The following is a 15,148-nucleotide window of genomic DNA, read 5'->3' as shown; positions in this document are numbered from 1 at the left end:
TAAAATATGTTTATTTTGTTATGTGTGATATGGCACTAATGAATTTAGTTGCTTCCATATAATTTCAGCAAAACATCCAAGACACATTTAGACATTGAAGAAATAGCATGAAATAGAATGGAATAGTATGATATTTTTTTATTATTTCATTGAACATTGAAAATCAGTTTTTAACAAAAAGCAGCTTAACAAAGAATTATTGCTAGGCATTTTTTGAATGAACAGGTTTCATTGTTCTTTTATTCATAGCTATGTTTGCCCATTAGAGAGACTGTGAGTCCTGTAGTTGTGGGAAATGTGTAAAAAGTGCATATGAATGTTTTCGTGTATTGTGTGATTTGAGGAAAGGTTAGCTATGCTCTGAGAGAAGCCTTCCAGATGATTGGTCGAGGTGTTGGTACTTGGTGCAGGAGGCAGGGAGGGAGGGAGGGAGGGAGGGTGGGTGGGTGGGTGGGTGGTGTAAAAAAACGGTTGGATTATTAGGCAAGAGACTTTTGGACAGCCGCAAAAATAGCTTCGAAGTGAGGCTTCACCTGCTCGCCCAATTCGGCTATCTTTTTCCTCAGTTCTCCAGATCGCACTCTCTCGCGGAACCCCAGGGCTCCCTTCTCCACCTGATCCTTATATTCCTGGATGTAGGGCTCCAACTGGGTCTTCAGCTCCTGCAGCTGCTCCGTCAACTTTTCACGCACAATCTCCACAATGGGCACCAGCTTGGATTTGGTCTCCTCCCAGTTGGGTCCGATCTTCTCCTGCAAGCTCTTGACCACCGGCTCCAGCTTGGTTCTGACATCCTCATAGTGCTCACGCTGCTTGACCAAGTATGCCTCGAGGAACGGCTTCAGCTCGCCTCTGTACTCCTCGAAGTGCTTCTCCAGAACCTGCCTGAGCTCCACACGCTTGGGCTCAATCTGCTTGAGGAGGTCCTCGGACGCCTTGACCCACTTCTCGCGCAGGGGAGAGGTGGCTTCCAGCAGAGTACTAACTGGGGAGATGCCTTGAAAGCCAGCCAGAAAGTAGCCATGAAGGTTGTCCACGGACTGGCCCAGGAATTCCCTAAACAGAACGAGGATTATTATATGGCGTTCTGTAAAAATGTAAGGTGGGCCTTAGACATTGCAAGATTGGTACAATCAATGGCATATATTACGTCAGGACTATGTACGCTCTTTGAAACTAGTTTGAGAACATTCTTTGTCATATCACAGAGTTAAATGGGTTGTTTCAATTTGACTTTGAGATTAATACCATGCTACTCTGCAAACAAATGCTCTGTTGCTCTAGAGGAAATAAAGAGTTTTTGTGCTTTCTTACTTGTAGTCTTTGAACTCTGTGTCATCGAGGTGAGTGAGGGCCTTGTGTGAGGACTGCTTCAGCTGATCTGCGTAAAGCTGGAGCACAGACTTCACGTGATCCAGCTGTGATGGTGCTTCATCCTGCAGGAAACGGGCCTGGCAACCTGGACAAAGGAAATGGCACTGCATAAACTTGTGTTTGGAACAAAGGGGTAGCATTCTGATCATTTTAACTGAAAAGCAAAATTGTGCGAGATTTTAAGACTTTAGGTTTCTTAGTTGAAGTTTATTTCTTACCCCACAGGCATCAACTAGTAAAAACCTCGTCAAGCAAGAACAAAAACTAAAGGTATATATAAAAGTATTTTTCTTAACAAAATGTATCTTGTCTAAAAAAACAAAATGATGTGTTGAGAGAAGCAATGGGTTTATATACCTGCCAGCAAAACGGCGAGGGCAAGGGCTATGAACCTCATCATGGATCTGGGTCAAAAACAAACAAATATCAGATATTGTTAATATAGTTGAAGCAGCTCACAATGAATGTATAGGTCTGAGATTTGTAACCAAAGGCACACGATCCATTCTAATTTTATTAAACCTTTTAGAACTGTGATTGTTCGAGATTGATACTACAACTATTGCAGAGCGTGCAACCTACCCAGACCACTCTGGAAAGGTGTACACTACGACATATGTCAGCCTATTAGACTAGACTCTAACTGATCCCAGATTAGACAGAGTTACAAAGGCTTCACAACCAGATTAGCTCTCAACCACTGCATAATCTGAAATCCTTGGATTAACTTGGACACATTGATGGTGGACCTGAAAAATTTAGCAGACTTCAGTCAAGCCTATTGTTACTTTCAGGCAGCCGAGGAGCAGAAAGGTGCCCAGATGGCTTCAAGGGATTACATGTCTACAGTAATATTTCAAACCAAAACAATTACTTTTGTTACTTTTATAACATTTAAAATCAACTACAAAACATGTTCGGCCAATGTTCTCTCAATAAGAGTTGTATTTAAAAGTATAATTCAATCAAATTTGCTAACAGTTCATACGGTCCAGCTGTTTCCTGACAAAAGCCTCTCCTGAGTTACTCTATAGAGTCCGAGGTCGGGCTGCTTACCTGTTGATGTAGCTGGTCTGGGAAGAGACTGAAGAATCGTGGCCAGAGATATGTCTTTTATAAGGCTCAGTGGGAGGGAGGGGGCAGGTATCTGGAGCTGAACCTCAACCCCTCGCCCCCTCACCACAGGATTCAAAGGTTACCTTCTGACTGGACGGGGGAGGCCCACACAAACACACCAATGCACACGATAGATTGTTTTCAGGCTCTTTGAGTTTTGACATCAAAATGTTGCATTATGCCTATCCATTACTTATCTTAAGACACAAGTGAGAACTCTACAGTTGGCACCTTGAGGAGTTATTTCCTCCAGATCTGTCCCTAGGACTTAATATAGACTGGTTAATTCAGTCGTATTAAATTATTATTATTATTTATTTATTGTAATCCAGTTAATTTATAAGTGTCCCATGAGGCACTTTTTTTTTCAGTGTGGTCTTAACATCTGTTCCTTTACATATAGGACTTCTTATTCTTTCTCTTCTTTTTTTTCTACAAATATTCGGTTTCAATAGTGACACAAAAACACATTTCGTCATCAACACGTACCGTTGTTTGCTGTTATTGCACATTTGACAAATAAAGACTTTAACCATTCAGAGCACTTTTATTTATGTTATATTTTCTTTCTTTAGCTTACACTTTCTCAAAATGTTGCTTGCAAAAACATCTGTGTGCTCTGCATGATGTGTCGATGTGATAAACTGGATGCTAAACTTTGATACATGATTTAATCATATTATTCTTGGAGCAGGGCACGAGAATGTAAATAATGATATTTAGCGTAGCTTAATGATCAGCTTTTTTCCCTTGACCTGTGACCCCATAACATTCAAACACAACACATTGAATGTAACAGGGTTGGCATAAACTTGTTTTTTTTTGTAAATCATTGTCAAGTTTTTTGTTTCCAATTATAATGTGCGAGTTATTATTCCTAACTATCTCTCTTCAAATGATATTTATGGTTTGGAATATGAATTAATTCATAAGCATGATTTTTGTTACTACTCTGAATCTGAATGTTTGAAGCACATATTGTTATTTAGTCTGAGGTGGACAAATATGAGTTCTTGAAAGTTTATAAATGTGTAATAAAATAAATAAAACAGAGTTTCCTGAGAATCACCCTGCTGTAAAATGACAAAAAAAAAAGTTGAATCCAGAGTGTTTTAACGAATGTAAAACGATGCATCTTTAGGACTGCAGATTCTTTAGTGTCCGTGTGTAACAGACAATCGCACCTCGTGTGGAGATGTGTGACTTAACATGAGCTTCAAAAGGTGCGTTTCTTTAATCATATGCCGTCGGTTTGCCTTTTGTCATGTTATTTTTTTTTTCAGAGAAACTTGAACCCTGTACAACTTAAAATCTTGGGTCATGATTTGTGCATATCAGCTCATCTGAGTAGGAGTTTAAGTAAACTACTCAAGCAAACACAGAGCAAGGTTGAAAATCAATGTCAGCAGAGTGTTTCGTCCCTCGTGTGTGTCTCTGGTTTTCTCTGTAAGGGCCTGGATATGAGTGAATGTCCTCTGTGACAAGGCCTGCTGGGGCATTCGGTCCAGTCTCTGCTATGTCAGGAGAATGTCGTAATCGTTCCTAGTACACGCTGTCTATATGAGCACACAGCAGAACACTGCCAGCCGCTGTTTGAGAGCAAATGGGTCAAAGAGCCATTCGAGCCGTTGGCTGCATGTGTACTTTGAGGCTCTGGTGTGTGTGGAGGACCTACGAAAAACCGTTAAGCACTCTTTGTAAAATGGAGGGATTCGGATGGCAACAATGTTAATTAATGCCCATGCTCTTTTTAATAGAATTGAGTCAGAAGCCTTCTTTCTCACATTCAGCTGCTTCAAAATAGTGGCTGTAAAAGAGTCAATAATGAGCCAGTTTCATCCCATTGATACACTCATACATATACATTTATTCATTTAGCAGAAGCATTCATTCAAAGTGACAGTTACTGCTGTGAAAACCCTGACCCCAGCGGTGCTTTCACACACAGTTTTGAGTTTGAGTGCTCGAGCAGAAGTCTAAAAGGGCAGTAGTCATGCCTTTTTCTTATCTGTTCATGTATGCTGTCAACATATACTGAGTTAATCAGCTGTTAAGTGGAATGAGTTTAGCTGTTGCTTGAAGAAACTGTACTCACAATAGACAGATTAAATCAGTTCTCGTTGAATTCTAACCAAACCACAGAAATGCAACAGTGTATTTACAACCATTCGCATTTACAGCTTTGTATTTACTCAGTGTGCTGTTATATATATATATATATATATATATAAGAAGATGCCTCATTAGCGACTGTTTCTATGGGCCTCTATACGTTCGCCGTCCTCCATTTTCGAACGGTCAAAGCTGGTCGTGAACGTGCATTGTGGACATTCAAAAGTTGCCTGTGCATCTGCAACTGTAGTTTAACGCATGCATGTATGAGTATATATATATATATATATATATATATATGATGCAATAGACTGAAGCAGATGATTTTATAGGATTTAGTTTATCATAAATGGTAGATAATTCTGCATGCTAAAAATATTGGTTATAGATCTTAACATTATCTTAACATCTGTAATATTATTGATCATCAGAGAACCCTACAGACTCATTGCTCAGCGTTTAATGAAAGCAGTGAACTCGTTGTAAACAAGTTCATTCACTGTAAAAAAAAAAAAAAAAATCAGGTCTCCAATTGAAAATTTTCTAGTGACCGATTGTGGCCAAATTGAATTTCTTGAATTTTAATTTAATTAAATTGCATCAATTCACAGAAATTCAGTTTGGCCAACTGAAAAATGTAGATGTGATCGGTCACTAGAAAATTTTCAATCGGAGACCTGAATTTTTTTTACAGTGTTGGAACGAAATCATAAACCATCAACCAATCAGCCATCAAAATAAATAAATAATAAAAATAGTTATAATTTAGTAATGTGTTTAATAAAAATCAATATAGCCTATTTATTAATTTCAAACCATGTTTAATCATCATAAACTAGGTATTATCTGAAAGCTTAAATTCTCAAAAATCATCCTGTTTTGGAATCGTTTTATTAAAAAAAGTTTATAAAATTATGAACATCACATTACTGAATTTAAACCATTTTTAAGAACAGGGAAATTATAAATTAGGAGTCAAAATTATAAATGATAATATTATTTATTTAAAATATGATTCTCGATATTATTCTACATTATTTGAATGCACATAGATTTACAACACAGCGTGTGTAAAAATAGAGGTCGTCAGGGTTGATCTTTTGCATTTGTCTGAACAACAACGGCAGCAGACTCGCTGGATGAAATGCACTTTCACTCTCTGACAGTCAGGCGCTTATGGAACAGCAGAAATATGTCGGTTACTCGTCTTTAACTACTCTTACATTTAGTTTAATTTAATTTAAGCACTTTCACATACTGTGTCTGAAATTCAAGAACTGTGAAGCCTGTTATTAACTAACAAATGTTACGTGTTTTTGTGTAGATGCAAACCTTATAATTGCTAAACTAACACAATACATGAACAACATGCATAGCTAACACCACATTAAAAAGTAGCCTAACCATAGTTAAAAACCTGTAATATTGAGTTAAAACATATAGGCTATATAAACACAAACCAACATTTCTCACATGTGAAAGATTATCCCATGTCTTCAGGAATTTAAATCGCGTGGGGTTTTACAGTTATGACAGTATCTGAAGTGTTGACGTGTGTTGAGCACACCAATCTAAAATGGCGGCGCGTCGACGTGCCTGGAGCGGTCGAATGAGGCATCTACGTATACATATCTATGGTATTGACAACACTGTCATTATTATTAGGGCACCAACTGGTGAATCAATTAAATGTTTAAATGTTATATATGCCTTCAAAGCTTTAGAAATGAGCTGTTAAGGCTACATTAACCCGGATACATTTGAAAACGTGCATTTCGTTTCAAAATGCTCTCCGTCCACATTTTAGTGTTTTCAAGCATTTTCCAAAATTGTCTCATTCAAACTGAAACATCAGAAAATACAAAATTAACCTTTTTTTTCATGCAGAAAAACCTCATAAACACTTATACCGATTATAATTTGATTATAAAAAGTAATTTCCTGCAATTTAATTCTGAAAAAAACAAACAGAGATTCGAATTATTGGACCAATTAACCTAGAGTACAGTCTAACACTTGATGGCTGTTCTGTCAAGTCCTCGTCATCAGTGAGGAACCTGGGTTTGCTCTTTCATACCAATCTTTCATTTGAAAGCCACGTTTCTAGCATCTGTAAAACTGCATTCTACCATCTTAAAAATATATCTAAATTACGGCACATGCTCTCAATGCAAAATGCTGAACAGTTAGTTCATGCGTTCATGACCTCAAGGCTAGATTATTGTAATGTTCATGAGCTGTAGATTATTGTAATGTTCATGAGCTGTAGATTATTGTAATGTTCATGAGCTGTAGATTATTGTAATGTTCATGAGCTGTAGATTATTGTAATGTTCATGAGCTGTAGATTATTGTAATGTTCATGAGCTGTAGATTATTGTAATGTTCATGAGCTGTAGATTATTGTAATGTTCATGAGCTGTAGATTATTGTAATGTTCATGAGCTGTAGATTATTGTAATGTTCATGAGCTGTAGATTATTGTAATACTCTACTGGGTGGTTGCCCTGCTCGCTTAATAAATAAACTCCAGCTGGTCCAAAACGCAGCAGCTCGAGTTCTTACTAGAACCAGGAAGTATGACCATATTAGCTGGTTCTGTCAACACTGCACTGGCTGCTTATTAAACATCGCATACATTTTAAAATCTTGCTTTTTACTTACAAAGCACTAACTGGTTTTGCTCCAGTACTTAAGCAAGCTCTTAACACATTACAGGGGAGCACAGGGGGTTAGTTGTAACACACATGGTTTAACACTTTCCACACATGCCAGGATGGCGAAACTTAGTGTATTTACTAGTTGCCATATCAACATTATTTCGAGAAAAAATTCCACCAAAATTAAAAAAGCTTTGGAAGATACCATTGAACATGTATTTAACAATAGCAAAAGTAAATTTCTTACTCAAGTTTATTTTTCATCTCTGTTTTTTGTGTTTATTTAAAATTATACAAATCAGATATTATGTTAATCTTATATCTTTGATTTAACAGTTGAGATGGTTAAATCTTACCAGATCTTACCAGCAAAAGACACGAGCCACGGTTTAAATCCCAGTTGAGCAGATGGGCTGTGTTGTAACACTGCGTTACAATGAGCCCCTATTAGAAATATGATATTATATTCTATACTGTACTTTTATGAATTCTATTGAGAAACCATGAGAAAAAGGTGAATAAAGACTGAGAGTCAATGTTCAGAAATGATTCATTATTATTATGTTTTGAACTATGCCGCTGTAGCTGTGTTTTGAGGTGTTTGTTGTCAAACTCAATTTTTATTTTTAATGATTAAAAAATGCAATTATTTTATTTTATATTTTATATAAGTGAATAATTGTATTTTATTGACAAAATATTTTAGTTAGTCTTGTATATTTTTTTGTTTATATCACCAGGTAACATTTTAAGCTGTCATTAGCTTTCCTGTAGCTCAAACAGTAGAGCATGACGCTAGCAACGCCAAGGTCATGGGTTCGATTCCCAGGGAAAGTAAGAACTGACAAAATGTCAAATGTGTACCTTGAATGCAATGTAAGTCACTTTGGATAAAAGCGTCTGCCAAATGCATACATGTAAATGTCATTTGGTCATGTTACAATGTACTATGTGGCATGTTGTCACATTTCACTTCCATTCTTTCGGGGTAAATCAAGAAAAAAGTATACACTGTATTAATGAAACAAAACCACATGATTGTACTAGACATGTGTGCAATTAATGTGGGAAACAATAAATACTCTGAACCCCAAGTGGATTAACACAAACTGAGAAAGTCAGAAAGCGTTAGGTTATGTCCCGCTCTCCCCTACTCCATCACATCTACTGCGCTCTCTAAACTCTGGCCAGTTGATAAAACCGAGAATATCCAAATCAACTGCAGGCGGTCGATCCTTTTCCTATTTAGCACCTAAACTCTGGAACAGTCTTCCTAACATTGTTCGGGAAGCAGACACACTCTGTCAGTTTAAATCTAGACTAAAAACACATCTCTTTACTATGGCATGCACTTAAAACACTTTTTCAATTTATATAAGAACCGGGAACACTTCCCATAACACCTGATGTACTCGTTCCATCATCAGAAGAATGGCATCTACGCTAATGTTAGTCTCTCTGTTTATCTCAAGGTTTACTGCAGTCAGCCGGATCCAGATCAGATGCTGGACCTACGCTAGACACGACCACAAGAAAGTCACAGTTATGTTCTGTTTTGTTCATGGACCTTCAGTGTGTTTTCATTTGTCACATGTTTCTTTGTTCAGTTTCCCGCCACTCGTCTGTCCCCATGGTTACCCGGTTAGTTATGTTCAGCTGCGTCCTGTTAATTGTCTCATTTCTGTTTGCTATTTAGTTCTTCCCTTTAACTTATGTGCATTATGTATCGTTGTGTGTACTTTAATTTAGCTGGACAATAACTTCTTTCTCGACCTGATGTACAGCCAAAACAATCTCTCTTTCATTCATTTCCTATTAAGCTGCTTTGAAACAATCTATATAGTAAAAAGCGCTGTATAAATGAAGGTAATACAGACGTAGTAAAGTTGCTTTATTCTTTTGTTGCTGTGTGTGGAGAGCAGCCATTAAACGCTCCAGAATTGTAAGAGAAGTGGCAAACGTGTTTCTGTGATCTTTATTTCCTGCCTTCTTTTCCTCCTCTCTCATTCATCTTTATGAGTGCTCGAACACTTCTCTTTCTCATGTATCCCTCGCTTCTCTCCTGCTGCTAGTGTGTATGAATAGCCCTCTTCTGCTTTCAGGGTCCATTGAGCGGCCGTTAGTTCTCACCTCTCTCCTGGTGTGAGTGGAGACGTCTGGACTGTTAGTCTTCTAGCTAAAGCTGCGGCATGATGGGGTTTTTTTTGTGTATGACTGGATCAATTTAGAGCTGTATCACAGATAGCAATATTGCAATAATCTCAGAGTAAGAAGCTAATTATTTTGTTTTGGAGTGTATTTTGGAACAAACTTTTCACCGGAGTTGTAATAAAGTACCCAAGTTGGAGTAAGATGGGGTGTTTTTACATTTACATTTAGCATGTGCAGGATTATGATGCATCAGCCATGTGTTCTTATATGAAATTAATAGAAACAAAATATAAAATTATTTAAAGGGGTAAGATGGACTTCTACATGGGCAAAGAAAAGACCCGAACCAAAAAACTGACAACACACAAAGCAGAATCCCAGTAAAATACATTCATCTGAAAGGAACATTTATTCTATGACTTGTATACACAGGCATATGGATATTTACATATTTAATAGCCCATATTTTAATTCAAGGCCTAATATCAACACTACGAATTCAAATTGAATGATTTCACTATAGGTTTTCATGAATAGCAAAGATGCCTCAAATGTAGAGGCCAATTCATGGAAATGTTGAATAATAACCTCATGAATTACAATAAGTATTACATTTAAAAAAAATAATAACAGTAACAATATGCCAATTTAGTCCCTCTTTGCCAATTCTAGGTGGCCCATCTTACCTCAAGGGTCTAATTGTATCATTTTAATTCAAAATAAAAACTCAAATTTGTACTCGACAAATCTAAAAACACGAATGTGTCCAAAAATCCCTTGTTTGTTATTCAGCATTCATGTCATAGACCATAGAAAATTAGATCTAAATCTAACAAGTGGTCATATTAAAATAAAATTACAAAATTAAAAATAGCATAACCGTTCCTTAAAAATGTTGAGATGAGATATGGTCTGCATATCTATAGGTTCATGAAGCTGTGCTGAATATTTATTTTAATAAGGGGTTTGTCATTTTTCTAGAAGTAAATATTTCAAAGCTAAATTTGATCCAAAGCAGTCAGCCATGATATGACTTGGGGATTCAATTTATATCTACGTGCATTAAGCAATTTTGCTAATATGGGTTACATTATAAACACAGCACTATGGAAAAATGGGTTGCTGTTTTTTTTAAATAAAGGAATTCAATTAATTTGTCAAAAACATTTCCAGCATTTAAAGCAAAAAAACAGTCATGTTCTCATCTGAAACATTCATTATTGCACGATTCTTGTATAGTTGCATTCGATGGAAACTCCAAGACTTGAAATAGTGGCGTTTGCTGGCTGATAGGGTCAAATTACAACCGTTACAAAACACTGATCTTTTACCTCATTCCCCGCCGTCACAGAAAGACTGAAGTCCTGTCCTCATGGCTAAACTGAAGGACTTGAGGGAAAAGGCCACTATTAAAAGTGAATGCAGAGTGTGCTCTTGGCAGTTTGGTGTTGTTAAGGTACTCTGTGTAGACGCTAAATCGTAACATTAAACATGTGGTTGACTTTCTGCAGGCATCCAAGCCCTCATTAACACGCTCTGCTGCCTGGTTGCATCGAAATGTTTGGAACCATTTAAATAAAAGCAAAATAGACGCTTCAACTGTTCTCCTGTGTCCAAACTGATGCATTGATTGGCTGGATCATGTGTCCAAGGATCATTGGGGTTACATTTGCTCTCACAAACAGACACTGATAAAGAAGGTTTGCTGTTTGTCAAGATTTGGCCTCACGTCCAGCAAATCTCAAAGTTCTGCGACTGAGTTTTATATCAATAAAATACAATACATGTCTTCATTTATTCTTCGATTTTTTCATTCTTATATGTGTGTGTGTGTGTGTGTGTCTATCCCGGTGGGGACTTCAACCTGAATGCACACAGACTCATGGGGACAAATTGAAGTCCCCATGTGAAAACGAGCTTATAAATCGTACAGAAGGAGTTTTTTGAAAATGTAAAAATGCAGAACGTTTTGTAGAGCAGGGTTCCTTAAATCTTGCCCTGGAGGGCCAATGCGCTGCAGAGTTTAGCTGCAACCCTGATCAAACTACCTGAAGACTTTTTTCTAATGAACCTGAAGACATTGATTAGCATGTTCAGGTGTGTTTGATTAGGGTTAGAGCTAAACTCTGCAGGAAAGTGGATCTCGTGGGCCAGATTTGAGGATCCCTGGTGTAGAGAATATACAGAATATAGAGAGAATATACAGTTTGTAGAGTATAAAAACCATTACATCTATGGAGAGTCCCCACAAAGATAGTGAACCAGACATGTGTGTGTGAGATCTCAGAGATCGGTTATCGGGCCGACTACTCTTGTTCATATTCGGCAGCTTAGGACACACACATAGGCTGGTGGTAAGAGGGCTTCAACAACTTGGGATGCCCAAAAAGAGGGCTAAACGGCTAGCGAAGTACTGTGCCCCGTCTGCTCAAAAAAATTATACGTTGGATTTACTTAATTTTTTTATGTCAACAGGTTCCACGTAATTGGGTTATGTTGAATTTAATTAAAGTTGTTTATTTCAGTGAACTTAAGTTTTTTTTTTTTTCATATGGTTAATTAAATGCCGTTTAGATAAATCAGGTTAACATTCTTAATTTTGTCCAAAACTATTCAATTGTATTATTGTAAAATGAATATTAAAAACAAATTGATTATTTTATTTAGTGAAGTACTATTTTTACAACATTTACAAAACCTTTTACAAGGTCTTATTGGCTATAGCCAGAAGATGGTTTTGTTACATCCGTGGCATGCCCAAAGTAGTTATTTTTTATTATTAAAACAGCTTTAATTGTTATTAGCAGGTCCTCACCCCAAGCACATGCTCTACACTTCACCACAATGGTAACCTCCAAAAACACTAACATAACAAAAACTTTTAAATACCGACTTAACAAAACATTAAGCATTAAAAAGTCTCTCCATTCTCATCTTGTTAAAAATGCATCAACTGGCACTTTATTTAAACATTTACTGTCCGAATTCAGCCCCTTTGCAAAGCATGATGGGAAGTGAAAGTCTTGTTTGATTGGGTTACTTGATTGAAACATGTTATTTCAAAATGAAAACATCAAGTTATGTCAAAGAGCAACGGTTTTAAGTCAGTTTAACATGAATCAATTACATTTGAACCAGAAACCTGATATAATTGTGTTAAATCAAGATGAATTGCTTAAATAAAGTTAACAGCATCATAAAATAATTTTAGCCTCGCAGACGCTGCTACTTATACCCATAACACCTGACAGATGTGCTTTGTGAAGATCTGCTGTATGCCACTGGTCCATGCTTTTGTACATGTGTAGCTGCACCTATAATGTTTATGGCAGATAAACCTCGGTTCGATTTGCGTCAAAACTTGATGTCATGCGTCTTACCCCTACACTACTGCCATTCTCAATGATATGGTGATTTCCCTAATTTTGTCTTTCCTAATCAGACGTTTAGCAAACAAGACGGTATATTTGTACTTAATGTAAATAATGTTATAATGTTAATGTTTAGCTAGCAGCCATATCACCCTGTAGCCCAAGACTGGTTTCTCTGTGGTCATTAAAAATCCCAGGATGTCCTTTGATAAAGAGTAGGGGTGTAACCCCGGCATCCTGGCCAAATTTGCCCATTGGCCCCTCTCCATCATGGCCTCCTAATCATCCCCATATATATATACGATTGGTATCATTCCTCAGTCTCCTCTCCACCAATCAGCTGGTGTGTGGTGGGCGTTCTGGCGCAATATAGCTGCCGTCACATCATCCAGGTGTTGCTTCACATTGGTGGTGGTTGAGGAGATTCCCCCCCTTCTATGTAAAAAGCGCTTTGAGTGAGTGCCTAGAAAAGCGCTATATAAATGTAATAAATTATTATTATTTATTATTATTAAGTCAAATTTTTCTGAAAGGACCCACCCACATTTGTTTTGCTTCCGATGCCCATGATTTGGACACTTCTACTTTATGGGCCGACGCTTTGTGCACTGGTTCGCAGTCATGTTGGAACAGGAAGGGGCCATTCTCAAACTGTTCCCACCAAGTTGGGAGCATGAAATTGTCCAAAATGTCTTGGTATGCTGAAGCATTAAGAGTTCCTTTCACTGGAACTAAGGGGCCAAACCCAACCCCTGTAAAACAACCCCACCCCATAATCCCCCCTTCACCAAACTTTACACTTGGCACAATGCAGTCAGGCAAGTCCCGTTCTCCTGACAACCGCCAAACCCAGACTCGTCCATGGGATTGCCAGACAGAGAAGCGAGATTGGTCACTCCAGAGAACACGTCTCCACTGCTCTAGAGTCCAGTGGCGGCGCGCTTTATCCGAGGCTTTGCATAGCACTTGGTGATGTAAGGCTTGGATGAGCTGCTTGGCCATGGAAACCCATTCCATGAAGCTCCACACACTGTTCTTGAGCTCATCTGAAGGACTGTAGCTATTGATTCTGCAGAAAGTTGGCCACTTCTGCACACTGTGTGCCTCATAACAGAAAATGCTTTATAGAAGAAAATGAAGTTGACAATGACACTGTTTTTTCATGTTTAATACAGTAAATCTGCTTAATTTTAAGCAATCTATTGTATAAAGTGCTATATAAATAAGCTTTACACGACTTTACTAGAGTGCCGAATTGCAGAGCTCGTGCAAACATATCCACTTTGCTATGATCAGATGCTTAATTAATAAATGCTTGCTGTTTTCTCAATTTTGCTGTGATTATTTTGTTATTTTGCAGCACATATTTACATATTCATCTAGCCTCTCAGCAGAGTGGGCGGATGTTCGCTAACAGTATTTCACTGCTCATGTCATGTGTTTTGAACTTCATTTTATCCCTAAACGAAAAAAGAAAAAAAACGTCAATGTGAGTAGGCCTATATCAGGGCCTTGACTTCTGACGCAATGTTACAATTAATGTTAAATTGTGTTACTTTAGCTCATTAAATTAAATAATTTATTTAAAATTGAAATTGAACAAGAGGCAAAACTTTTTTTTTAATGCATGTTTGTTTTATAATGTCAATTGTGATTTTCACTTTGATACAAAATAAGTAAGGGATAATCCACGGCTAGCCATTCATTAAAGGATTTTAAAGCACGACATAGAGGCGAAGAACCACCTGATGCGAAGCGGAGGTTATTTGCCAAGTTAAAAACTGTTAAAGCTAAAGTTAAAGCTGTAACTGATGTTTTTAACAGACGGATTAAAAGGACGGTTATTTTCTTAAGTCACGGCTCGTTAGTTCTAGCACTCTGTCCGCTTTAAATAAAGTAGAGCCATCGGATTGTTTTTACTTGAACGAATTATCACATTTATTTAAATTCATTTTTAAAAGAGAGAGACAGAGAACTGAAAGAGAAAGATCAGAGAGAGAGAGACACTCTGTGCATCTCTTCTTACAGTCTGAAGTCCCCTCGTTGCTTAAGCATAGCTAACATCGGCTAACTTAATGATTCTTTAATGGATTTATTCAAAATATTTATGAATGACAGGCAACACTGACAGTGACAGTGACAGTGACAAGGCTGGTGTCTTTTCCATATTTCCTGTAGCGCTTTAAAACTGATTTAAAGACGGCATTGCTTGACTTGAAGTCTTTATCACTTATGATGTTGTATTTTGTAATGTGACGGTTAATACCTGCTCTGAGACGCATCAAACTTGCAACACTGTGCGGTAGACTGAACAGAGGCATAAAACTCCCGCAATGTCTCATTTAAAAGAGAAGTAGAGTAGGT

The 15,148-nt window shown here is 37.4% G+C and overlaps 1 protein-coding gene across 1 annotated transcript; it reads right to left on the bottom strand.

Annotated features, from left to right (window-relative positions):
- Nucleotides 1-2,459, bottom strand: apoa1b (apolipoprotein A-Ib). The gene is made up of 4 exons (XM_079824045.1): nt 2,431-2,459; nt 1,732-1,778; nt 1,315-1,459; nt 1-1,056 (listed from the first exon to the last, which is right to left on the bottom strand). The coding sequence occupies exons 2-4, from the start codon at nt 1,772-1,774 to the stop codon at nt 480-482; spliced, it is 765 nt and encodes a 254-aa protein (XP_079680171.1). The 5' UTR covers nt 1,775-1,778; nt 2,431-2,459; the 3' UTR covers nt 1-479.
- Nucleotides 2,460-15,148: the final 12,689 nt, after the last annotated feature.

The sequence above is a fragment of the Gobio gobio genome (genome assembly GCF_949357685.1).
Source record: "Gobio gobio genome assembly, chromosome: 8".
Classification (NCBI taxonomy): domain Eukaryota; kingdom Metazoa; phylum Chordata; class Actinopteri; order Cypriniformes; family Gobionidae; genus Gobio; species Gobio gobio.
Note: the sequence above shows the minus strand (reverse complement) of the source record. Positions and strands in the feature narration are given on the sequence as shown.

What these genes read in the sequence shown, in the direction of transcription:
- apoa1b (XM_079824045.1), bottom strand. Translation starts at nt 1,774, where the DNA reads ATGATGAGGTTCATAGCCCTTGCCCTCGCCGTTTTGCTGGCAG. An exon ending in CCTCGCCGTTTTGCTGGCAG is followed by an intron (nt 1,460 to 1,731) that starts GTATATAAACCC and finishes TCCTTTGTCCAG; the next exon opens with GTTGCCAGGCCCGTTTCCTG. An exon ending in ACAGAGTTCAAAGACTACAA is followed by an intron (nt 1,057 to 1,314) that starts GTAAGAAAGCAC and finishes CGTTCTGTTTAG; the next exon opens with GGAATTCCTGGGCCAGTCCG.